This window comes from Acomys minous (genome assembly GCF_964271855.1).
Source record: "Acomys minous genome assembly, chromosome: 15".
In the NCBI taxonomy this organism is placed as follows: domain Eukaryota; kingdom Metazoa; phylum Chordata; class Mammalia; order Rodentia; family Muridae; genus Acomys; species Acomys minous.
In genome coordinates, this window is record NC_140497.1 from 32,454,111 (window position 1) to 32,481,818 (window position 27,708).

Consider the following 27,708-nt stretch of genomic DNA (forward strand, 5'->3'; position numbering starts at 1 on the left):
TCTAGATCTTCATTGTGTTTCAAACTTAGAAGTAAAAATTACGGGCTATAGAAAAGACTACGTGGCAAACAGAACATCTTGATTAAAATAAAAAGTGTTGTCAAAACTCAGTGGAGGACTTGGATAACAAGAGAGAAGTGCTGCTAAGTGAAACTTTAATTTTTCTATAGACTTGTCCAACTCCGTAGTCCCTAGCCACGAGGGCAAAAATACCTTAAAATTAGATTAGCTTACATAACAAATTTCTCTATGGTGTAATCATATGTCAGGTGTCACCAGCCACATGTGGTCTGTGGCTTTCACAGTAGACATGGTGGACGCACAGTAGGTTTATCAGGCTGACAGCTCTACTGTGCACCACTCCCCACGGCTGTGGTGGTTCAGGGGGCTGGATGACTGTGGAACTTAATTCCACACACTGACCTTCTCCTTTTCATTCACATGTCTGCATTTCCAGTCAGCCAAAACAATTTTTAAGATAAATTGGGCAGCTATTTCACATTTGAAATAATTTTACAGTTGGGTCCACAAAGCAATATATCTAGAATATCACTTTATTATATTTATTTTATTGAATGGCAACGACTTAATGTTCAGAGGAGTTTAATTTTAGATTCCAGCTGATCCTGACAGCAGATTTTGCAGGGCAGGTAATAAAGGCATCGATTTGAAAGCAGTGAACAGGTTTCATATTCATGAAAATTTCACAAAATTTTAAAATCCCGCTTCATTCCATTGTCATATTACTGTATGATTCTATTTTATACAAGGGCTCAGAGGCACCAAATGATGTGCTCTGTAAAAACGTAATAAAGAATAGTAAGATTTCTATCTAAGAAAGAGTAAGAATCACATTTCCTTTAAAACATCCTCCCCCAAGACCTGAGAAGTGCAGCTTGTAGGATTAGTGGCGTTTCTTACCCCTATTTATGTAGCACAGCTTGTAGAATTGGATCTTAATGAAATTTAAGGGGAAAAATACCTGAGACTGGCTCTTAAATTAAAAATAAAAACCTGCCTGTCATTCTAACTCAGAATTCCACAAAGTTGTTAGTGTTTTTCGTTTTGTTTTTTATAAGTAAATCTGTTAAAGCAATTATATGAAAAGCCTTTCACTGGTATTACATTTTGCTACAATATTTGTGTGCAGTAAAATAATTGGAGTGTTGGGAGGCTTACTCCTTTCCTTCCTCTACATCAGGGGCCCTTAGTCTCAGTTCTTGTCCCCACTGTGTGAATTTAGAAATGACAGAAGCTTCCCAGTGATAGTCTCCAGAAAAAACAGTCCCTGATGTCAAAGCCGGATGTCATTGCTCTGAGAATTGGTTTTGTTAATAGAATACTGAACCCCAGCTACGCTAAAATGTACCAACCCAGCCACAAAATCCTCCACATGCAATCTGTCCTGCCTGCAGATGTGCTGGGGCTATGGTGGGGCAGAACTTATGGGAGTGGCCAACCAATGTTTGTTCAAATTTGAGGCCCATGCCAGGAGAGAGAGAGACCCCTGCCTGTGTGGTTAGGAACCAGTGGCTGGATATCCTGGATACCTAGGGTAGAACCAAATACAGTTGGCAATAAATAAATAAATAAACAAATAAGTGAATGAGTGATTGAATGAATAGGGAAAAAAAATCAATGAAATGATTTCTAAATTCATTCTGCTAAACGGATAGATCAGTGCCTTCTGCAGTCATCATCAGAGAGGATTCCTCCAGTAGCAGATAAGACTGGGTGCAGAGACCCATAGCCAGACATTATGCAGAGAGAAAGTCTACGTTGGAGGTCTTCATTGGGTCCCTCCCACTGGAGATCAGGGAAGATGATGGAAGGGAGGAGGAAAGGAGTCAGAGGGAAAGGAGTGCCTCAGGAGAACATGGCCCACAGAATCAGCTAGGCAGGGCTCATGTGGGCCGACAGAGTTTGCAACAGAAATCCAGAGCCTGCACGAGTCTACACCAAGTCCTCTGCATGTATGTTAAGGCTGTTAACTTGGTATTTTTGTGGGACTCTTAGCAGTGGGAGTGGGCATGTCTTTGACTCTTTTGTCTGCTCTTGGGACTCTTTTCCTCTTATTGGGTTTTGTTGTCTTTCTCCTTGTCTGTTTTAATCTTGTTTTTTTTTTTCCTGTTTGGCTGTTGCACCCTTTGTCCTTATCTTTTCTGAAGAGGAAATCAGCATGGGGATGAGGAGTGGATCTGGAGAAGAGGAGAGGTGAGGCAGAGCTGGGAGAAGTGGAGGGAGAAGAAACTGTGGTACGGATGTGTTGTATGATAGAAGAATCTTTTTTTTTTTTAAATGTAGGTAAAAAAGAAAAAAACTAATGAATTAGCCTAAAAACTATATTTTAAAATCTTTTCTAAATAATATTTCCTTATCACTGTCTTTTTTTTTTCTCCTGTTTAAAAAAAAAAAAAGAACCAAACGTGCCAGCACAAAAAATGAAAAACACTCTATAACACAGAAGGAACATCATACTGTTAATTCATTAAATACCCTGAAAATGTATTGATGATATGTTTGATATTTCTGAGGATATAAAATATAAGTTACATAGATACATAGTATGGCATATTGTGGATCTCTACCAGAACTTGTGCTCTCAAATATGAGTTTTGTTTTGTTTTTGGTTTTTGAGATGAGATTTCTGTGTATCCCTGACTATTCTGGAACTTGCTTTATAGACCACGCTAACTAGAGATCTGCCTGCCTCTGCCTCCTGAGTGTTGGGATTAAAGCCATGTCCACTGTTTGGCAATGAAGGAGTGAGGTAGTATAAATACATAAGGGAGAAAGTTTCAGGGAAGAATTCCTTCTTATGGATTGGCTGGAAATCACATGGAAAATCTTACAATGTGGCTTTTATAGGATCTATGAGAGGCGAAGTAGGATGATAAAGTTAAAAGCAAGGAAGGTGACTGGACAGGCACCAAGGACTTAAGTGGAGGTCAGACCATGTGAAATGAGGAAAGCCAAATTTAAGGATTAGAATTTAGGGTTGTTTAATATACAACAAAGGTTCCAAGAAAGGTAGTATAAGGAAGAGTTCCTAATGGGTTAGGTTGAAATACATGTTGGGAGATTACTTAGGGAGTTTTGTGCTATTATATGAGATATAGCAGCATCTTGGCTTCGGATGAAAATTCAAAGTTATTGTCAAATTAGAACAGTGTGTTGAATTTTATCACTAGACAGCAAAGTGTTAAGAAGTCCTTAAACTTGTGATTCCCCGCAGAGGTCCATCTTGCTTTATATTTGATCTCTCCATCCAGCCACACCTCCCACATCCTTCTCCAGACTCTTTCCAGTGAGTGTGTCTGAACCTCCACATTCACAGTTATCCCCAAAGCCACTATGTCGAGCTCAGGTTCCACATCCAGTGTTTTGGCCAAAAGTCTGGATATATACATACATAGTAACAATTTAAAAAGGGGAGCCATTAATGAGAACGAGAACAAGAAGAAGTACATGTGAAGGAAGAAAGGGAAGGGTGAGATAATGTAATTGTATTATAATCTTTAAAAAGTGAATATGTAAGATGAAAATAAAAAGGGGGTCAGAGATGAAGTAGAGGAAGTTTAGATCTGGCTGACAAAAAGCTTACTCACTGCTCCTGAAGGATAACGTCTTTGCAGTGAAGAATCCATCAGAAGTGATGAAAATGTTCCTCAAGCAGTTGGTACCTCCTGCCCAGAGGAATCTGATCTCTTGGAATGCAAAGCAGTTATACCCTGTCATTGGAATTAGGAGAGAACAGAAAGTGTTTACGTCTGTGGCTTTGTGTGAAAACCTGAGGGCCTCTAAGTTTTATACCTGGATTAGAGTTAGGTGAATCACTCAAAACATTTATCTTCCCAGCTAATGCTGTTCAAGTTATTTAAAAAATACAGTTTAAAATTATAAATGAGCAAATGTCTAAGATTTCACTTTTCAATTTAAAAATGGGAAATAAACACTTCTTTACACAACTGATGAATAAATGTATTCTTCACATTTTGAAAGATGGCTGTGAATTTAATCTGAACCCTCACTGAATAAACAAGTTGCTTAATTGTCTTTTGCCCTGTTCTTTGATAATTTGAGAAAATAAAACTTGTTTGATGTTTATATGTAAACACATGAAAATATAAAAAATTGAAAGATAACACTCAACTAAAAAATGTGAGACCCAGTGTTCACGCTACATGTTTGAAATCTACTTTCATTTAGGACTATCTCTCTCCTATTTTTTTTTTGTTTTGATTTTTTAAGATTTATATTGCTGGGTGTGGTGGCATACAACTTTAGGTGTAGAACTTAGGAAGAAGAGGTAGGTAGATTTCTGTGAGTTTGAGGCCATCCTAGTCTATATAAGGTATTCCAAGATAGCTAAGGCTACAGAGTAAGACCCCATCTCAAAAACAAACAAACAAACAAGCAAACAAAAATGAAAACCAACCACACACACAAAAACCAATTCTGTAGTTTGTAATACATGACAGGAATATGAATACAACTTAATATGTGATAACTACATCAATGAAATCCTCTTCATTTATTTGCTAAAATGATGAGCCTTGATTAGAGTGGGTAAGTGGCATTTATAGTGTTTTTGGAATATTCAATTAGGGATGCTTTTAGTTCTTTCTAAACCTTATCTTTTTAAGGGTTTATATAATGGATGACTATTATTTTATAGATCAAATAGAATAGCTAGATAGAAAAACATTCTAAACATAAGTTCAAGAACATTAGTCAGCCAAATATTGAGATAATTTGATAGCCCAGCCCATCCTACTTCCATCATATTAGGTGTTTCAGGTGTACTGATTTGCTACTATACACACCTTTGGTTTTTGCCACTTCTGAGACAGTCCAGCTTACCTAGGCTAAAAGATAATTATAGAATTTGCCTATCAGGAACTGGACTTGAGATTATCTCACAAAACAAACATAACTGAAATCATCTAGAGCTTCATAAACACAAGATCTGGCTGGTCTTCAGCATCTGTATGTATATTCTTAACATATATTCCCAGTGCATTTATATATAACCTCAAGGTTTATTTCAAATGCACTTATACATAGACTTTCAAGTTAGATGCCATATGTCATCATGACATGTAAAAGACTTGGAGGAAAGATTAAATTGTGGAGCATGGAGGAGGCAGATTTTCTTTCTCTCCTGCCTATCTTATTTTGATGTGATAGTTTATGGTATAATATGAAAGGCCATAGATGTCTCACTCAGGTGAATATGGCTGTAAAACTGATAGTAGATTATCTGCTAAAAGTTATGCCACATGCTATATAAGCAGCATCCAATTACTTCCAGGACATTCCATAGAAGGGATACTGTTATCTTCCATATGGCATGAGGAAATTGAGGCAGAGGTAGGTTAAGTAACCTGATGATGAGGTTGACCAAGCTAAATAGTCTTCTACCTAATCCCACAAATTCATTTGGCCAATTCCACCTTAGTAAGAACTAATGAAAAGATATGTTGATTATCCATGGATCATTCCACTTGAGATGGAACTCTTCATCAATTGTGAAAACAGCACATAAGCTATAAAAATTTTGAGTGTTAAATACTCATCTTTTAAATGACATTTGCTATATTTTATAAATCATATTCTACATAAAGACAGAAATTTTACCTAGTAGTAATTACTATTACATATAATTATATTATACTTATTATATAGTGTTATATAATAAACCACAAACCATGATTATATAAAGTATATAATTACTATTATATATATAATGCTTTTTCCATTTATGGTTTACTCTATTTCTTGTTTAATAGTTAGTTTTTTTCCCTGACAGCTGACATTTATTGGCCTGAGCAAGAATAACCTTTATATTTTTAGCTTTATATGCTCTGTAATGATTTTGCTACCCATTTCCCCCTCTGTCATCTCTTTTTACGTATACATTTTTATCATTATACACATAAACAATAAACTACGTACAACAAGAAGAACCACAAAATAATCAGGAATTATATAAATGGTACATTCTTAGTGTTTTGGCTATTTGTATTTGGCAACCTTGAAAGAAGAGAACATCTTTCCTATCTTGGTGAGTATAAATTTATGAATGTAAATCAATATCTATAATATCTCATCTCTATCAACTTAAAACATCTATCTAAACCTGAAAACATCTTAGCCCCTAAACAAGCTTAATTATAAAACTAAACTATCTGTTCTTCAACCCCCATCAGATACTTGAGAATGAATAAACTTGATGACCTGAGTATGCCAGGAGTGCAGGTTAGTAGCTTTCCAAATGAGAAGATGACAGAGATAGTTTGCTGCCTGAACAGTCACCCAAAACTCTATAACATTGGAACATCATCTTCAGCCTTCTGGCCCAGTATATTTGACGACAAATTTTTGAGGCAGGAAGTATTGAGGACTTGTTTACCCTGTCTTGGCAGAGTTTAGCCATCAACTCTTCCTTTATCCAAGCTTGCCCATTTTTAGGCAGAATTCTGTCTGTGGCTGAATTGAGGACACTATGCCTCGGTGGCTTGTTTACCACATTTGAAGCCATCTCCATAAGGAAATTCTTTGGTGCTAATCACCTTCTTTGAGATAGGCTGAGTATTGCCAGGAGTTAACTTGTCGTATTGTCAAATAAATTTTAAAATAAATAAAAACATTTAAATGCCATATTCTGTAGGTCTCTGAGGGGTTTGAAGACCCTATCTAACCATTTTATGTTATCTATTTATAGAATCATATCTATCTGTTACACCTAGATGTATATTATTGTGATTAAAATAAACTAGTATTTGACATGACCATGATTTGATCAACTGACAATTAACTTGTATTAATTATCTTAAACAAACTTCAATAGCATTTTCAAAGTATTAGAAGTAAACCTTGTATTAAAATTGAGTTGTGTGGGTACAATACCTCATATAAGAGTAAAAATATATATAATGTATGTGAAGAATAATCTTAAATTTGAATTCTATATCAATGTATTGAAGTTAAATTTATTTTACATCAATATATAAAATTCTATACCAATGAATCAAAAGTAATCTTGTGAGTAACAATTAAGGCCTTAAGTTGAAGAGTGGATTCAATAATCTATTTTTTGTTATATCATCCCTATATATTTCTATACTACCCCTTTTTTCTTTTCAACCCTTATCTCCAAACCTAAGAAAGAAAGATAAAAGAAATGAAAAAGGAAAAGAGAGACATCCCTGAGTCCAACCCCATTTTCTCTCTAAATAAAACAAATAATAACTTATAACCAACTCCCAATAAAAATAAACATCTATAGCCCAAGAAAGTAGCCAAAACCTACCAAACCCCACTTAAGAGAAATGGGGCTTTGTTCTCTTAAGGTTTCTTCTGTCTGACTTGGGACGAATAATACTTTTGTAGAGGCCCAAATAAAATTGGGGAAAATGGTTAAACAAGCTAGGAATAGCACTTGTGGTCCAGTTTCTGAATGTTGAGAAATTCCAGGATTGATAGAAATTCTGTGTGGGACAGGCTGAAAGGCTGGACCAATTGGAACTAAAAGCTTTTTTTGAAGCTGTCCTAGGAGCTGCCCTGTTCTGATGAGGAACAGCAGCCGAAGAACTTGGTAGTGGACCATGAATGATGCAGGTCACATGAGTATCTGTTAGTAAGCTTCCAGGTGACTGAAAACATCGATGGCATCTTTCCTTCAAAGTTCTGTGAAGGAGGCAATGAGTAAGTGTTTATTAGTGTTGACACCAAAACAAGACACAGAAGAGAAAATTTATCGACACTCCTTTTGGTACTTAGTGTTTGCTAGTGTGCTTTATGTCAGAAGTGAGATGGGTATTTTTTTACCTTCACGTAACAGAACATTGGTTATGTTACAACCTTGGAGACACCTATGAAGCTTCAATGGGCGCAGATGCTTAATACAGAGTCTAGTTTTGAGACCCTCCAGGGAAAATATTGTGAAAGCAATTTTATTCCCCAGGTTCAGTTGTTGTCTGAGAGGCTAACTGCCTCCTTCTGCTAACCTAGGCTTCCATGCAACCTAATCTAGGCCTAGAATGATTTAGCCTCTGAGACTTTACTGCTTAATGAGCTCTGGGCTGGCTGGTTCAACTCAGCTATTCTGGCTCAAACTCTTCCCAGCTGACTTAGTTAATCTGGCTTCTCTCTCAGCCTGGAATTGCTCTGCCTGGCCTCAAGTTAATGCAACAATCTTCTCTAATCTTCTGGCTTCTCATTTTCTGGCCTGTTCCATCTTTACCTGAATTCTCTCTTTCTGCAAGCTAAGTGGCTTCCCTTTCCATTCTCTTATCATGAGAGCTGGGCATATCCTATTCTGTCAAATCTTCTCTGATTTGTCACCTTTCCTGGCACTCAATTAGATATCACTTTCAAATATGGGTGTTTCCTTATACCAACTAACTACCATCATTTGGGATTAAACGCATATATCACTGTTCCTGGCTCTAACCTTTTCCTTACCTGATACTTGCTCTTTACCAGGCTAGCCTTGAACTCAGATCTTCTTTCCCCTGTCTCCTGGATTAAAGGCATGTTTGTATTCCAGCTGGATCACATAGACCTAGAAGATCTTTGGATGTGATCTCTTGTCAGAACAGCCATGCTCTGAATTAACATTCTTCTGCAAACCTGAGAGCTTGGACATATTTAATGAAAACTGAAAATTTAGACACTAAGGACTATAGGTATTTCAGACATCATGAAGAGTTACAGAAGAACATTTAAGATTGCATTTGCTTTGATGTTGGCTATAGGTTTGCTGTATATAGGCTTTATGTTTAGGTATGTGCCTTATATCCTTGATTTCATTAAGACTTTTAACAAGAAGGAGTGTTGAAATTTTGTCAAATGCTTTTTCAGCATCAAATGAGATGATCATGTGGTTTTTTTCTTTCAGCTTGTTTATGTGGTGGATTACATTGATAGATTTTTGTATATTGAACCACCCCTGAATCCCTAGGATGAAACCTACTTGATCATGATGGATGATGTTTTTGGATTCAGGTTGTGCATATTGTATTAAGTATTTTTGCATCAATGTTCATTAAGCAAATTGGTATGAAATTGTCTTTCTTTCTTGAGTCTTTGTGTGGTCTAGGTATCAGGGTGACTGTGATCCCATAAAATGACTTTGGCAATGTTCCTTCTGTTTCTATTTTGTGGAATAGTTTGAGGAGTATTGGTATTAGCTCTTCTTTGAAAATCTGGTAGAATTCTGCTATTAAAACATCTGGACCTGGGATGTTTTTTGGGTTGAGTGATTTTTAATGATTGCTTCTATTTCCCTAGGGGTTATAGGACTACTTAGTTGTGTTTTTTTTTAAACCTGATTTTGATTTAATTGTGGTAAGTAGAATCTATCAATAGGATTGTATATTTCATTTAGATTTTCCAGTTTTGTGGAGTACAGGTTTTCGAAGTAAGACCTAATGATTCTTTGGATTTCCTCAGCTTCTGTTGTAATATTCCCCTTTTTATTTCTGGTTTTGTTGATTTGGATCTTGTCTCTCTGCCTTTTAGTTAGTTTGGCTAATGGAGTCTTATAGAAGAGTTGCGGGGGGGGGGGGGAAGAAGGTCCTGGAGGGGATAAGAACTCCTTAAGGAGACCAACAGAGTTAACTAACCTAGACCCATAGAGGCTTAAAGAGACAGAAGCACCAACCAAAGAGCATGTGTGGACTGGACCTAAGCCAACTTAAACATATGTAACTGATGGGCAGTTTGATCTTCATGGGGGTCCCCCAGCAAGTGGAGGAGGGTTGTCTTTGGCATGGACTCTAGTGCCTGCCTTTGGATCACCATCCCCTAACTGAGCTTCTTTGTTTAGCCTCAGTGGAAGAGCATGTGCTTAGTTCTTATGTGACTTGCTGTTCCTGAGTGGGTTTATATTAAGAGGAGACTTTTCTTTTCTGAGGAGAAGAGAAGGGGAGAGTGAGGAAAGAAGGTGGGAGAGTGGGACTCGGAGAAGAGGAAGGAAGGTGCTCCGATTGGGATATAAAATGAATAAATAAATACATTTAATTAAAAAAGATTGCATTTACTTATTACCATGTCCTCATTATTTGTATTCTTAAAAAGCTCTTCCCTTTAAAAGGAATATTTAGAAATTCTTTTTTAATCTTTAAAAACTACACACACACACACATTCTAATTCTTCTGTACATGACAAGAGAGAAGGTAAACTTCCTGTTTGGTGCATTTGAGAGGAGACAAGAGATGAAAATGTGAAAGAAGAGGCAGCTAGGGATACTAAATGGTCCACACACCCATCAGTGCTATCTGGGAGAGAGCGGGATCCCAGAGGGGAGGTGCTGCAGAGAAGGTATGAGCAACAAGAGACCTGCTTGGGAGTTCAGCATCTGTTTGTTGTTTCACTCATGTATGTGGAGCTCACCCATTTGTGTTCTTTCTTTTCCTGATTTCCTCTTCAGCGAAGCACATGTGTTTACCTCCTTAGGCCTCTTTTCACTTTAAAATATCTTGCTGGGTGATATGAACTATATGCAAATGATCTCCAAATTTATGGCTCAGAGTTCTGCCCATTCAATTAACTTAAATGTCCCACACATTGCTTCTGGGATGATTCTTGCAAGGCTACCACAGACAAGTTCAGTGTTTTCAAAGCCAAGTTCATTATTCTTCCCACTCTGCATCAGCTGCTTCTTTTATATTCTCTTTCTTAATTAATAACTTCACCATCCACATAGTCACTCAGGCAAGAAATATTGCAGCTTCCTCAAGCATTCAGTTTCATATCCCAAATGAAGTGTTCACATCCCATATTCACGTACCAGGCCTGGGGTGGGTGTATATCTACAATAAGCTCCTGCTTTGCCCGTCCTTATCTTTTTCAGCTCTCACTCATTTTCCTTTCTTCTAGATATATTTTCGTAGAATTATATATCTGATATTGGCAGTTCATTCATGTGTGCAGTGTGCCTGGTGCATGCATGCCTGAGGACATGTGGGTGTGTCTACCTGGGCCCGTGAATATGAAGACCAGAGGTGGATGCCAGGTGTCTGTTTCTATCACTGTCTACCTTATTGATGAGATAGGAAGCTCATTCTTTGGATCTGGCTGTTTCTTTCTCATAAGGGATAACAAGCAGCTATAACATGCCCTGCTTTTTTACATAGGTGGTGGCAATTTGAACTCAGAGTCCTTTGACTGCACAGGAATCACTCTTACCCATGGAGCTAACACCCCAGCCCCCATAGTTAAATCACTGAACATGTTTTGACTTTCTATTTACAACATGTTGGTTAGGGGCTTGTTATCAATCACTTTTTTGTGCTATATGTAACATGTTTCCCATAAGTCTTTTATCATGTAACCAACTAATTACTTGCATCTAATTCATCTGCATCAAATTACTTGATCGTGTGGTTTCTGTGGATTATGTCTATCAGTTTATGAATGCTGAACCATCTCTGGGATGAAGCTGACTTGATCATGGTGATCTTATATGTTCAGTTTGCAAGTGAGTGTTGTAATGAGAATTTTTGTATCTATGTTCATCATAGATATTGACCTATAACCTTTTAGTTGAGCTTTTGGTTATGGTTAAAAGGATTCCTAATGAGTTATTGATATGCCCATTGAGAATCCTCCTCTTTCAGTAGACGACAGTTAACACAGAGCCCCACAAATTGGTCAGTGTGCAGAAAATAAAGAACTTGAGAGTGCTCATCCTCACATGGGATGTCTCCAATGCTCAGAGATCTACATGGAAGAGAGGGGTAGGATACTTTGAAGGATCAGAGGCAAGGAATTCCTTCAAGAATCAGTCTTTCCTAGACACAACAAGGCAGATGCATATGTGAACTCGCAGTAATTGTGACAGCATGTACAAGCCCTATGCGTGATCAAGTCAGACAAAGTCCTAGCATTGAGTAGGGTACCCAGGTATGAAGTCTCACTTCTAGCTAAGGAACTATTGTTATTTGATTGCTCTCTGTAGAGGGAAAGTCAGTTTTCCTTAATGATATGACACCAGGGCAGGCCTCACGCACAGAACTGGTTGGCCAATACACACAGGAGGTGGGGTGGGATAAGGAGGTGGAGTTTGGGGGCTTGGAGGTGGGGGAGATTCTAGGAAGAGTTGGCGGGTGTGAGACTATGATTAAAATACATTGAAGTGCTCAAAATTCAATACAAACACTATTTAAGTTATAGAAATTGAACAGGTTATCACCACTCCACAACTGAATAAAATGAAAAATTTTGAGTCAAGAAGTGATGATACCTCTTGTAATGTATATTGTGTTGGTAAATGGTCTTGCACTGTTTGAACTCCCTGATAAGCGGTGCCCTCTACCCCACTTCAGACTTGAGCATGCTTGTCTCAAAGTCTCCTTCAAGGTCCCCCGCTTAAGAGTAGACTGTCCCCTCCCTTTGTTATAGGGAAAGAAGAGAAGCAGGATGAACCAAACAAAAATTACTGCATTCCCGAGAAGAGTTGGAAGGTAAGCCATTTCTAACAGAGGGTTCTGCTGTTCCTCCCATGATATGAAGCCAGCAGTTCAGCCATGCAAAGCTCACCCGTGAAGCAGAAGCTCAGTTTGGTAACTCTGGCTGATGGCTTTGATTTCCCTGGTCATACCTGCTGGATGATTATCAGTGCCCAAAGTGATGATGTTATCAATCTGCTGCATATTACTAGTTCTTTCATGTAAAGCCTCCCGGGAAGGGATGCTCTGCTCCACCTTCAGCTCTTCATCAGGGCTCCTGTTTAGCTGCTCCAACAAGGGCTCCCCAGTCAGTTTCTGCTGGATGTTTGTAGCCTCCAGATCTGAGGATGCTAAATGCTATTTGCTCTCTCAGCTTAGCAACTCTAGTTGAAGCTGGATATTGGAAGCACCTGACTTGAGGATTTTGTTTCTTGCTATCTGGCACTTCTCTTTTACCTGATAGTTGCTAGTATTCCTTTACTTACTCTTTATTTAATAAACTCACCCATTGAAAAAAAAAAGGAATGTAGAATTTAGGGTAGAGAGATGGCTCATTGACTATGATTACTTGCTGCTCTTTTTGAGTACCCAAGCCCAGAACACTTCTATTGGGAAGCTTACAATGGTCTGTGATACCTTCTCCAGGGAACCCAGTTTGGGCCTCATGGGCATCCTTGCACATGTGCACACATGTCAACATAAATAAATTGCTTAAAAGGGTATAGACAAACTAATCTCTTTTTTTTTATCATAACGTTTTATCATGTCAAATTCTTTGGAAATATGTTTCTCGAGAAAGGAATGAACTATTTCATTGACTATATTCACTGGTATTAAAACAAAAAAAGGAGGCACAATGGAATTCTCATACCTTTCTAAATGCTGTATGTTTAAAATATATATAAAGAAAATGGTTTGACAAACATATCACTTGATAAATTTCTCTTTAAGTCTTTTGCTTAGTTCTTATAACTGAAAATATAAGTAATGCTAGTTAACATATTCAAACCAAGATTTATCAGGATCATTTATATAGTTAAAAACCCTGGTAATTAAGAAATACATACTAATTAACCTCTCTTTCACTTCAACTGCATGAATGAGGAGATCATATTACCCAGAACAGTGTTAATGAGCCATAAGCTTCCTGCTTGGAGGTGCATGCCTTGGGTGACTCTCCTATGCAGGTTGTAACTTCTATGATATGGTCTCCTTTTATTTTACCCTAGAGAAGTAGAGTGTATGAAGTATGAATGATTCTTTTTATTTCCTCTGAACACTGAAGAATTAACATTTTATCACATTTACAAGGTACTCGGTGTCTTACTATTTTGGTAGCAATTGTGGCTATAAAAGATGGGCCTAAGGCCAAGCCAAGAGTCTTCTTAGATCTTGACACAAACGACCATAAAAAAAATTGGCAAACTAAAATATTATCACTCAAGTCTGGGTATTTTCTACCTCAGTAGAGCAGAAATTAATACCAACAGTTAAGAAGCCAGGCGTGGTGGTGCAGGCCTTTAATCCCAGCACTAGGGAGGCGGAGGCAGGTGATCACTGTGTGTTTGAGGACAGCCTGGTCTATAAATCGAGTCCAGGATAGACAAGGCTACACAGAGAAACCCTGTCTGGGGTGGGGAGAAGGGGAGATGACCAGTTAATTAATTGGACCTCATGGAGAGGAAAAGTGGACATGAAGTTCCTCCCCTAGCTAAGAAAACACTGTTGGCAATGGTAGCTTCTAGGAGAGGGAGAATCTTTTTTTTTTTTTTTAAGGGTATCTTAGTGTTCTGTTGCTGTGAAGAGACATCATGACCATGGGAGCTCTTATAAAGAAAAGCATTTAAGTGAGTTTTCTAACAGTTTCAGAGGTTGAATCCATTGTCACCACGGTGTGGAGCTTGGTAGCATGCCAGCAGACATGGTACTGCAGGAGTATGAGAATTTTACATGCAGATCCACAGGCAGCAAGAGGGGAAAAGGACACTGGCCCCTGGCCTGGCTTCTAAAACCTCCAAGTCCATTTTTCAGGGCCACATTTTCTCCAACAATGTTCTAATATTTCTGGAAAACATGCAGACATATGCAGCAATGTGCACACACACACACACACACACACACACACACACACACACACACACAGGAGAGAGAGAGAGAGAGAGAGAGAGAGAGAGAGAGAGAGAGAGAGAGGGAGGGAGGGGGAGAGAGAGAGGGAGGGTTGGAGAGGGAGAGAGAGAGGGAGAGAGGGAGAGGGAAAGAGAGAGAGAGAGAGAGAGAGAGAGAGAGAGAGAGAGATGGAACGCCAGAGAGATGGCTTAGTGGGTAAGAGTTTTTTTTCCCAACAAGTCTGAAGACCTGAGTTAAGATCACAGTAGAGACAGGTTCAGTGAGAGATCCTGTACCAACCAAAGAAGTAAGGCAGAAGGTGATGCAGCAGGTGCCTGCTGCCTTCCTCCTACCTGACAGCGCATGCATGCACAGGTGTGTTGGAACTCATTCATACACGTATGTACTCACTTACAAACAATCAAAAAGCCTCCTAGATTCTTTTATTAGATGCTCTATTTCTTCAGGATGTAATGGAAAACAGTTATAAAATTTCATAACAACAAACAACAGCAACTATAGAATGAAAACGATCTTAAAAATTATACACTTGTTTATAGATGTAGTTAAGTGACCAATGTCCAGTATCTTAAAAAAAAAAAAGTACTATTGTACAGTATAAGAGCAGGTCTAATTATCCTTGCCTGAAAAGAAAAGTCATAGTACAATTAGGAATACAAAAACATGGGTCTCGAAAAGGTTATAGAACCACCCTGGAGTGAGTTAATTTATTTTAATGAGACAAGCTCCTTTTCTTCTTCTTCTTCTTCTTTTTTTTTTCTGGCTATCAGATGATCACAATAATATTCTCCAAGAAATTGGATTTACATAGGAGTCTCAGGCTAGTATTAGATGAAACCTGGTGCCAGCCATAGGAGGGACTTTTCTTCAAAAAAGAGACTTTCTGTAGTTCTGAGAACTTGTCAGACTAACTTTGTGGGAGGGCCTAGAGCCCCAACGCTGAGCGCCAACAGTACAGGAATCTGTTTATTAATCAGAAATGCTTAGCTATCCATACCTCTTGCCTTCTGCTTCAACATAAACCTCAAGTCAGGGCCTGAAAAATGGACTTGGGAGGCAATTTGGGCATTTCAATTTGTTACTCTGCTCTATGTGTCTGTAATGAATAAATCTCCTGTCTTTGCTTTCCAAAATTATTTTTTAAATTTTAATTTTATTAATTTATTCAGATTACATCTCAATTGTTATCCCATCCCTTGTATCCTCCCCTTCCTCCCTCCCTCCTGCTTTCACCCTATTCCCCTCCCTTAGGTCTAAGATCAAGGGGCATCTCCTCCCTCACTATATGGTCATAGGCTATCAAGTCTCATCTTGGTAGCCTGCTTATTTCCAAAATTATTCCTAAATTGCTTTTACCTTTAAGCAGCCTACTGAAAACAGGTGGCCAACATTAGGTTGTCATTGAGGCTGAGCTCCATTTTCTGTTTGACAGCTTCAGTCACAACACCACTGACAAGTCTAGTTTGCAGGATACCAACATAATAAAGAGTTCCAAGCTTTGCATCTTAGAAGGCATACATACTATAACTGTGGAATAAATATATTTAATATATAAATGATCCAGTGAAAATCAGCATCATTACTCAGGAGAATTACGTGTAAGTCTGTGTGTATTAATTTACCCTCTACCTTTGAAGTAAATTGGACTCTGGATTCTTTGGATCAGGTTGTTGAGTTAATAGCACCAACAAAACCAGAAATTTTAGACTTCTTACAAATGTGGAGAGGCATGTAAATATGCACAAGGAGACTCGTTTACTGATGTACAGGTGGGTTGCATGTGTACAATAACGAGATGTGGTTTTAGTCAAGGTAAATAGTTGTAGATCTGGGTTTCCAATATCAAAACTGCCCAAATGAGGGTTTTTCATCTGAATAGTACTGGTTACAAATGTCAGAAATATCCAGAAAAGGATATTGACCATTGTATATTATGTAAAAGAGAACATCATTGAGGAGAGAAGGGATGGGATAACAATTGAGATGTAATATGAATAAATTAATAAAATATATTTTAAAAAAGAGACCATTATTGATCTGTTTGTATGTATTAAGTTTACATGTCTTTAGCTCTTCAAATTCTTGCATAATATGTAGCATTGATATATATACAGCCCACACACATCTCTAGTCACAGCCATTAAATGTACTAAAATCACGTTAAAGTGATTTCTCATAAAATTGTTCCCTGAAAGAGTTTAACATAAACAGATACTTAAGTGAACCACATGTAGAAAGTCTTATATAGTTTTCTGAGTAGCCAGAAGCCTGACAATTCTAGGAGAACACATTTTTTCATATTAATACATAAAACCTTGATAAATTTACAGCTTGCATGTATACCACATAACATTATATTATCTAATCTCGTGACATTAAGTTAGTAAATATATTATCTATTATCAATGAACTAATGTTGAATAATGAATTTATTATCCCAATAGAAAAATTAGACCACCTCAAAATACTGACAAAGCATACATATATCACAGGAAGCAGAACCCAGCAGCCATGTAAAGTTAAGTACATATAAGCCAGGCCTAAACTAATTTTTAAACATTTTCCACTTTGAAGTTTCACAGGAAGAAACTGTTTAGAAGTTTTCTGAGTATTTTACAAAGAGCATACTTTAACAATTTATTTACTGTGTAAATGCAAGATATTCCTATTTTTGGTTAGATGTACTAACATATGCATTTTTTTCCTACTATCATTGTGTGCAGAACTATCTAGCCTGGATATTGAATGCGAATGTTGTTGTGCCCCCTGTAAATATAATTATGAAAAAGAAATTTAGCATAAGGATATTTGACAAACATGTATATTCACTATTTCCTCTGTGTCACAGCCTCAACAAAAATCTCAAACCTCGTACATATAATCCAGCTTTTAAAAAGAATTTTAATAGATTATTTTGATAAACATATAACTTTTAGATGTTTTTATTTTCAGCTATCCTTATTTTTTTAAACTGTTCTAGTGACTTTATTTTTTTTAAATTTTAAATTAATTTATTCTTGTTACATCTCAATGGTTATCCCATCCCTTGTATCCTCCCATTCTTCCCTCCCTCCCATTTTTCCCTTACTCCCCTCACCTATGACTGTGGCTGAGGGGGACTTCCTCCCCCTTTATATGCTCATAGGGTATCAAGTCTCTTCTTGGTAACCTGCTATCCTTCCTCTGAGTGCCACCAGGTCTCCCCCTCCAGGGGACATGGTCAAATATAAGGCACCAGAGTACATGTGAAAGTCATACCCCACTCTCCACTCAACTGTGGAGAATGTCCTGTCCATTGGCTAGATCTCGGTAGGAGTTTGAAGTTTACGGTCTGTATTGTCCTTAGCTGGTGCCATAGTTTGAGTGGGAGCTATCCCTATTAAGATTGAATAAAATTTGATTTCCACAACCTTTTTATGGTGACAATTCTTATCAATACAAAATTTTGTAGCTTAAGAGAACTTTTATCTTACATATTTAAATAGTGTTTTTGAAGTAAATAAACTGCACTTTCAGTTAAGTATTTTATATATTTATTATCTCTCTGAAAATATTTCTTCTATAAAATCAGAGTCTCTCACAGCTCCTAGATTTTTGTAATCCCAGCTTTAGTTTCCTCGAATTCACATTTGAAGGAGCCAGATTCTCTCCATGGCATCAGATAGGATGCCCAGAATGAATACTTCACGGGCTGAGGAGATGGATTAGCGGCTAAAGCATTTGCTACACAAGCCAGATTTGAGAACTCCAGCACACAGGCAAGAGCAGAGTAATCTGGCTCCTACACGTGTAATTCTAGAGCTGGTGGGTGGGGTGGGGTCACGGGAGGTAGCGGTGTGTTTGAGGACAGGTAAACTCCAGGAACTAACTGGCCAACTGGTCCAGCTGAAACAAGGCTCTCTAATGGGGATGCCTGGTGGCACTCAGAGGAAGGATAATAGGTCACCAAGGAGAGACTTGATACCCTATGAGCATATACAGGGGGAAGAGGTCCCCCTCAGTCACAGACATAGGGGAGGGGAGTAGGGGGGAAGTGGGAGGAAGGGAGGAATGGGAGGATACAAGGGATGGGCTAACAACTGAAATGTAATATGAATAAATTAATTAAAAAAAAAAAGAAACAAGGCACTCTAAGTTCACCAAAAGACCTCATATAAAAACAAGCAAATAAAAAAGGCGGGAGATACAACTCTGACATCCATACATGTCTTTATAGGTAAGTATATCCTTGCACACATACATTTATATACACACACAAATGTGTGTGTACTAATATTTCAGGTAAACCTGAATAAGTTAAGGTCTTTGTATATTCAACTTTTCTTCAGTCCCAAATTCCACAGTTAACTGCCCTCATTTGAACTAACTACTTTTTTAAAATTAGAGACAGAGAGGGATGAAGAAAGGAGAAAGGGAGGGAGGGAGGGAGGGAGGGAGGGAGAGAGAGAGAGAGAGAGAGAGAGAGAGAGAGAGAGAGAGAGAGAGAATAATTGTTCTTGTATTGCAGTATAGTCCAAAAGCCATCCTCCAAATAGTCACATTTTAAAACAGGCATGCACCAAATAGTAATTTTAGTATGCAATAAGTTAAAAAAAACCAAACAAAAGAAAAATCAAAAGTGTAATAGCTAGAATTCTGCTACTCAATTATTTTCAGGAACACTAGGGGCAGATTAAATTTTGCTCCATGCTGTTACAGACACAAAAACAATTACATTAAATCATCGTAAGTTTACAAAACACTAGTGAGCTCGAATTCTCCCTGGGGGAGACCAACATAGTGAAACTAGGACAAAAGAAGCATCATTGAGAATAGAGTTATTTCTTGCCTCCTTCGCTCCAAGAGGTAAAGTCCAAAAGAAATCAGCGACCTCCAGAGCCACGTGACACCAGTGGCTTCTGGGTTCTTTGTTTGCCAAATCAAGGAACAAATTCCTTAGACAACAGGAGAATAGATGTAGACAGGAATTTTATTATAGGCCGGAGGAAGAAGGCAACTCCAGTGTAGTCAGAGTGGGTCCCAGAAATGGGGTGTCATTGGCTTGCTGGGTTTGAGGCACAGGAGCTGACCTACTCACTCCTATGCGCCGCCTCCCCAGCCTGCCCTCCCCCGCTCCACCCCTCCACCCCTCTCTCCTCCTCTGCTCCCCTCCTTCCCCTGCCCCCCACAACCTCTCCGTCCCCCGCCACGCCCCCTTCAATCCCTCCCTCCCTCCCTCCCCCACGGCGCCCCCCCTCCCCTACATGCCAAGGCCAGAATTCTGCCTAGGCCAGAATCTAGAAGTCTGATATCTATCTGGACAAGAATCAAGGCCCCAGTCTCTTAACTCCTGACCGATGTCTGTCTCATGCTTTCATCAGTAGCTTAAGGCTGTGAATCAGATAGTTAGCAGGTTTGGGGGCCACTGAGAATGGATAAGAGGAGAAAGCTGTCGCAGCTGTGTTAAAGCAAACAATTTTATTTCCTTTTTCTTTTTAAATTTAATTTTATTAATTTATCCTTATTACATCTCAATGGTTATCCCAACCCTTGTATCCTCCCATTCCTCCCTCCCTACCATTTCCCCTTACTCCCCTCCCCTATGACTGTGACTGAGGGGGATTTCCTCCCCCTTTATATGCTCATAGGGTATAGATAGTCGGTGGGCAATAGTTTGCTGACCATGAACTTTATTCCTAAGGTGCCATCAGCTATAAATTTTGGTTATTGCATGAAAAATATGTGTACTTTTAAGGTATTGGCTATTTTCCTAGACTTATAACATTAAAAAAGACCCCAACGGTTGATTTAATTCTTTTATTTACATCAGAAAGAGTTGGAATTATATAATTAATAATGATGCCTCTCCCACTCCCTGATCCAGTTGAAGGATGACTCCTTCATATTCTGTTTGGTATAGTCACTGTATAAGAGGTGACATATATCTGAGGCTGGTGTTAAGCTTTAGAAATATTTTTAATCATTTTAGATGGAATGTCTTACCATTTTAAAAACTGACTTTACACATGATAGAAGACGGGAGAATGATTTATTTCTTTTCCATTCTTATAGCTTCAAACCATAGGAAATCATTATTTCTCCTAATAGATCTAAGCATTATAAAATTTTTCTTCCATATAAAGACACTTCCATAAATGATTTTTATCAGATATGGTATATAGATTTAATTGATTAAGAATCATAGTTTCTCTTTTGGCCCTTCAAGCTTTTTCACTGTTTATCTTCTAAAATATTGGTTATCTTATTAGCCTAAAAAAAAAAACAGTTTGCATGTGCCCAAGACAATGTAGCAATCAGCTATTTTGTGTTATAAAATGTATAGGAAAAATTTTTATGACTGTGATTCCTTAATGAATTAAAACAATCACTGCTATAGCTAACCTAAATTCAAAATAGCCATGAAAATGAAATATAGCTATGTAATAAGAGGCAGCCTCTAAACTAAACTTCTCCATTTTCTGTCTCACTATACATGTAGCAAATTATTTCTAGAAGTGGTTTAGTTTTTCTGACATTTATTTTATATTTTATTGTAATATTAATAGCGCAAGTTCATACCACAAGGTACATCACAACTAAAAAAACAAAACAAAACAAATGTGCTTTCAGATTACAATCTATATTTACTTCGGTCCTACAATCATCTGCAAGAGGCGTGAAGCATGTGATAAAAATAAAGGCTTATTAAAACCATTTTGTTTTTTTCTTCAAAATCTTTTATCAAACATCCACTTTACTGATGTCCCACTCAAAACTCACTGACTTTCAAATAACTAATCTTACCAAACCTGTTCAAGTTAACAGCAAATCCTTCTCAGGCAGGAAAGAGGTATATTTTACATAGTCACATGCTGCTAGCCTGCAGAGAAGGATGCAGGCACAATGACTGCTAGGCAACAGTGATGATGTCATCAGGCACAATGGCTGCTAGGCAACAGTGATGATGTCATCTAAGTTCACTAACTCTTCCATCTTACCGTAGTTCCTTTACCTCTCCCTATATTAACTATACACGTATTATGAAAGTTTTTTTCCTCCTCAAACTTTAGGAATTAATGGTAGGCATCATATCACTTCATCTTTTGTAATTTAATATGCATTTCTCAATAAATACTATTTTCACATATACTTAGTATATATCGTATTTAGGGAATTTGACATTTACATTTGAAATATATAATATTTTCTAGCCTCAGTCTATACTTATACACCCACTTGTTTAATAATGTTCTTACCAGCATTTTTTCTTTCAGGATCACACATTATCATTTTGTCTCTATGGTCTTTGTCGTAGAATCCTTTTCTAGGTTTGTGATCTGTACCATGACCTAAAGCAATTCAGGGAAGAGAGGGTTTATTTCCTCTGACACTTCCAGGAAGTGGTTCATTACTAAGGGAAGTCGGGGCAGGAATTCAAGGCAAGAACCTGGAGGCAGTAACAGAAGCGGGGAGCACAGAGAAACTCTGCTGATGGCTTGCTTATTCTAGGCTTGGGGACAGACAGCTTTGTTCTATAATGCAGGACCAGCTGCTGAGGGTGGGACTCCCTACAGTGAGCTAGGTCCTCCTCCTTCTAGTAGCAATCAAGAAAACACCTCAAAGGAATATCCATAGACCAGTATGAGGAAGCAGTTACTGAGTTGAGGCGCCCTCTTCTGGGTATGTCAAGTTGACAGGCAGGAACAGCCATCACTGGCTCCTTTAAGAAGAGGCTAATTCAGATTCTTTACCTTGTCTGACACTGGTATATATATTTTTAACAGTACTACAAATCATGTTACTGAATGTGAATTTCTCTCAGTTTATCTGGTTGCCTCTCCATCAAGAGATTGAGGTTATCTCTCTCGCCAGGAGTGGTGGAGGCACATGTTTAATCCCAGCACTCAGAAAGGTAGGTGGGTCTTTGTGAGTTCAAGGCCAGCCTCATCTACAAAGCGAGTCCAGGACAGGTAAGGCTACACAGAGAAACCCTGTCCTGAAAGACAAAACAAAGAAACAACAAATAACAGCAACAAAAACCCTCGATGTGAATATCTACCTTTTGTTTCATTTTTAAAATTATTTTCAATTGTTACATAAAATCAAGAATTGCAAATCTGTATTGGATAACATGCTATTTATGCGATTTATATATATGACTATACTGTGTAATACAGTCCTTGTGTTTTTCTTTCTTAAATATGCTGTCTCTCTCCATCCTCGCTGTTCTCCCTCGTCCTCTTCACCCCCCCTGCCACCACTTCCCTCCCCATTGTGAAAGTTTTGCTTTATTTAAAAACTTAGTTATGCAAACATATTTTTGCTTTAATCCCAGGTGTAGGATATGGGGGCTGCTCCAGATTGCCCACAGCTGATAACAGCCTGTGAGAGAGTGTGTGATCTTTATCAACACGAAACGGACTCATGTGGAGGTGTGGTCTTTGCCAGTTGGAAAAAAGTACCATGCAGTGTGCGGGGCGGGGAGCGGGGTTGGAGGAGAGGACAGCACTTGCTGTTGCTGGATGAATATCCTGAGGATGGAGATTGGACTTGCCCCAAAGAGCCCAATGACTCTAAACAGCAGGAAGTAGCTAAAGAGAACTATGCCTCTTCTCCCCATTAGCCTTCCTTCTCTCTCACCTAGTGTTGGGGTATTGGCAGGGATTGGGGTGGAAAAGGAAGAAAGAGATATCAGAAACCAAAGTAAAAAGAGATTTTAAAAGTAAGTCTACGTGTGTGTATCCACTTCATCGTATTCATGTGTAGGCCTGTATTAATCAATTAATCAAGAATCTCAAGGGGGAATAGAGCCAGTCAGAGAAATACACATCAAAAGAGGGCTTACTGCTTTGGCTTACACGAAACTGTCTGAGTAGTCCAACAGTGACTGTCTCACACTAGGGAGGCTGGCAGTCTGGTAGCTGCTTAGATCAGTTGGCTGGCCATTGCAGCAGCACCAAGGTGACACTGAAGGCCTGGAGGATGCTTGAGGAGCCACTATTTTTCAGTCCTTATTGAAGTTGGAGGCTGGAAGTTGTGTCCTAATATAGGCTAAGGAGTACAGCATCAGTAAGAGGGCAGAGGAGGACAGACGTGTCTATGAAAGCGAATGCAGAGCTTTGTTCTTTCAACTTTTAGCTGGGCTGCCACTGGAAGCTGCCGTCCGTATTAAGGGTTTGTCTTTCTACTTCAAATTATTTGATCGAAGGAAGTCAGTCAAAAATAAAAAGAGAAGGCAGGACAAGGGACGGACAGCACCAAGGTTTTTTTGCTAACACTCCAAGGTGTCATACTATTTTGTATTTGCCTAAAATGATACACAACACACACACACACACACACACACACACACACACACACACACACACATACATATATGTATACATGCAAATATATAACTCAATTGAAGTTAAGCCACTTGGGTTTACAGTGCTTCTCACAAGAACCATAGACTAAACATAACCATGAGACCGGGAATGAGAAGTTGGCCAGAGGAGTTCACGTCACTTCCAAAACAATATATATTATCGACTTAGGCCTTGCTTGCCTGTCAGGGGCTGAGAGTAGGACCCTGTTGCTGAGACACGACACACTGAGGACACAAGACCCCAGTGAGTTGATCACAGCACCTTCCCTGTGGTCTAGCTTCCATGGTTTGAGAAAATACTATGCCAGCTGCCAAGGAGGGGAAGGAATTAAACAGTCCTACCCAGCTGCCATCGATTGTGAGCCACGGTGAGGGTCCTTCTGAGCAAACCTGGGACCTCTGGAAGAGAAGCCTGTGCTCCCAAGTACTGGCTTACATATCCGTGTCTTCAAATCTATTGTTTCTGCTCTAATTCATCGACAGTTTACTGTGAAGAAGCAGTCCCACTCATTTATTTATCGTCTTGTCTGGTTCATGGGCATGGATTTAGGAATCCTGTGTGTTGTGATACCATGCTGCCGTGGCAGATTCTGGTGTTCAAACTGTGGGAGAGGTCATCAGTAGCAGCTCTTCAAACGAACACATACCCACTTCCAACACTTCTTTTTATGTCTGAAAAACTATCTGTTGAAGCGTAGCTCATCTACGTAAATTTGTAGGAATCATTATACAGATTTAAAAAAAAAAAAAAAAGAAATCACACAAATTAAACACATCCCAGTCAGCTAGCACGTAGCTAAGAGTGAGAACAAGGCCAGCACCTCAGCAGCTACTTGACCTGATTTTAGCCGCTCATCTCCATGCCCCACGCTGGTGCTGGCTCCACCGTCAAGGACTAGTTTGGTCTATTTTGAAATGTAAGTGAGTGAAATTACGCAGTGTGTTCTTTGGTCCTGACTTACTTTGCTTACTATCTATTCATATCTAGTGTACAAAGCGCGCGGACACACACACACACACACACACACACACACACACACACACACACACACATACACACACACACACTTTTAAATTATGAAATAAAGCATTGTGCTGTACTTGGACTTGAGACTCTCAACTGAAGTTTCACGCTGCTCATAATATATAAGAAAGGCAGCAGCCACAGCTCTCCAGGCTTCCGCATCACGGGGGCAAAGGAGTTGAACCTGAAATATTTTAGTTTACTTACCTTACCAGTTATAAATAAAAGCCAAGATTCTTTAGCTTGTGTCTTTAGCCACAGGGCTGAAAACACCCTGGAATGAGGGTAAAGGGTGATACCGAGAAGCAGCTGGAGAGGAACCTTTGGGGAAAAAAAAAATCTCATTTTGTTATTCCATGTCTGTTGGCGCTGTGCCAGCCATGTAGGTATTCTAAGCAAATGCTTCTTAAAACGATGAAGCAGGACACCAGCGAGCAGAAGGTCAGTCTTTGACTGTGGACCTTTCTGTAAGCAGAGAATGAAAGAGTAACGAGTCGGATCAACATCCCAGTCTCAAGTACGTTTCGTCTACACAGTATGATGGAAAGTGGACTAAGGAGTATCATCCTACGTGCTAACAGGGACACACGTCTGCCGTGCAGAATGGCGGGGAGCTAACACTTCACAAACCTTCCTCCTCACAAAGCTGTAAATCTTAACCTGATTTCAAAGTACTAGACTATTTTTCTTTTTTTCTTTCCCTCGTTTATCAGTAGATCGAGATGGAAGATGACCTAATGTGAAAGTAGATAGCTAATAACTATTGCTTGCTCTACTTACACACTGAGAGTTTGTGATAAACACTGTTTTCTGGCTTGACACTGCCACTGCCTGGGATAAGAGGGAGAAAGACTGGTGAACGTTTTTTTTTTTCTTTTCTTTTTAATTTATTTATTATTTCACGTTGCACCCTAATCGTAGGTGCCTTCCCTCTCTCCTCCAGTCCCTGTACCACCCTTCCTCCTTCTTCCCCCTCTCCCCTCTCCTCTACCTCTCAAAAAAGAGGAGCCCCCTCCCCCACCCACCCACCCCAGCACATCAAGTCACATCAGGACTGAGTGCACCCTCTTCCTCATTGTCCTGGCAAGGCAGCCTCAGTAAGAGGAAGTGATCAAAAATCATGCAACAGAGTCCTTGCCAGAGACAGCCTTGCTCCCTGTACTAGAGGACCCACATGAAAACCAAGCTGCCCATCATATATATATATGTGTAGGGGCCCTAGGTCCAATCCATGCATGGCCCTTGGTTGGTTGCTTCAGTCTCCCAGTTAGTTGGCTCTATTGGTCTTCTTGTGGAGTTCCTGTCTCCTTCAGGTCCTTCTATCCTCCCTTTTATTCATTTATTTGCATTCTGGGGTTTGAACTCAGAACCTCACATATTACTAGGCAAGAACATTCCCAGTGAGTTTTATGCCTAACCTTTTTTTTTTTTTTTTTTTTTTTTTTTACTTTTTAACCTTTGAGACTAATTGTCTTATTAATTTCCTCAGGTATGCCATGACTTTGAGTTCCTTCTGCCTCAGACAGTACAGGCATGTGCCACCATGCCTGGCTCAAAATAGATTTTCTGTATTTGTTTTCAGCTGATACTGAGGCATTTATTGAAAACCTCATTCTTTCCCTCTGGATGTTTAGGTCATGAACCCAGATGGGTTACTCTTTTTCATTGGTTTACTTAGCCATAAAGAATTAGTTATTGTATAACTATATTAATACTAAAATCTAAAAATGTAAGTCCTTCAGCAACATTTTCATTTTAAAAATTTCCTTCCCACATCTTGACCCTTTGTATTTCCATAACAATTTTAAATTTGCTTATTAACTCCCACATATACACAAACAAATGTGTTTCTTCCTGTACAAACACATGCACACACAAACACACACCACGATAAGATATAGGTTGTGATTTGTGATATCAGCACATCAATTTGAAGATAACAAAACAAAAAATACAGAAAACATGACTGTCACTTTAAAGAAAAAAAAATCAAAATGGCCCAATACATGTATCAATTGTCATTATATATGACAGAGATTAAAATTAAAGGCAGAATGATTCTATTGCATATTCTTCATGTGTCTAAATGTAAAAACACAGACAATAGCTAGCATTCCTAAGGCAGTGAAGCTACAGTTATAAATAACAGGACAACCTGCTTAAATAAACATTTGATAATATCTACTGAAAATGACCAAGTGCTCATTCTATGATTTAATAATTTCACACCTAAATATACCCAAGAATTATATACACAACATACATTCCACACGTGTGTGTGTGTGTGTGTGTGTGTGTGTGTGTGTGTGTGTGTGTGTTGGCTACCTTTCTATTGCTATGATTAGACACCCTGACAAAGGAATCATATAGAAAACAGAATTTATCTGATGCTTACAGTTTCAGAGGGGAAGTCTATGACCATCATGGTGAGAAGCATGGCAGTGTGGAGACAGGTATGGCTCCAGAGCAGTAGCTGAGATGTTGATCCACATGCATGAGATGAAGCTAATTGGGACACACATATGAAACAAAGAAAGCTAACTGGGAAAAGTGTGTGGACTTTTGAAACATCAAAGCCTCATCCTCAATGACACACTTCCTCCAACAAGGCCACACTTCCTAACCCTTCCAATCACTTCTCCCAACTGTGGACACAGTATTCAAACATATGAGTTTATGGGGACCATTCTCATTCAAACCATCACAATATGTTCATCATATATGTACATATATGTACACATATTTTGAATAT

The 27,708-nt window shown here is 38.7% G+C and overlaps 1 protein-coding gene across 2 annotated transcripts; it reads right to left on the reverse strand.

The window, feature by feature from the left end:
• Positions 1–622: 622 nt before the first annotated feature.
• Positions 623–27,456, reverse strand: LOC311584082 (uncharacterized protein). 2 transcript variants are annotated; one of them, XM_084758150.1, is made up of 5 exons: positions 27,352–27,456; positions 25,169–25,277; positions 21,822–21,914; positions 3,609–3,731; positions 623–796 (listed from the first exon to the last, which is right to left on the reverse strand). In XM_084758150.1, exons 1-5 carry the CDS (start codon positions 27,391–27,393, stop codon positions 774–776), a joined length of 390 nt encoding a protein of 129 aa, XP_084614276.1. In that variant the 5' UTR covers positions 27,394–27,456; the 3' UTR covers positions 623–773. The 2 variants fall into 2 exon arrangements, with proteins under 2 accessions (XP_084614276.1, XP_084614275.1); XM_084758149.1 differs by having other exon boundaries at positions 3,605–3,731.
• Positions 27,457–27,708: the final 252 nt, after the last annotated feature.

Bases quoted from the DNA above. Each gene is read 5' to 3' on its own strand.
- LOC311584082 (XM_084758149.1), bottom strand. From the start codon at position 27,393: ATGCTTCTCACCATGATGGTCATAGACTTCCCCTCTGAAACT. The intron at 21,915-25,168 runs GTAAGGTAAGTA...GAATTGCTTTAG, and splicing joins TTGGCTTTTATTTATAACTG to GTCATGGTACAGATCACAAA. The intron at 3,732-21,821 runs GTAAGAACATTA...TTCCAATGACAG, and splicing joins TCCTGAAAGAAAAAATGCTG to GGTATAACTGCTTTGCATTC.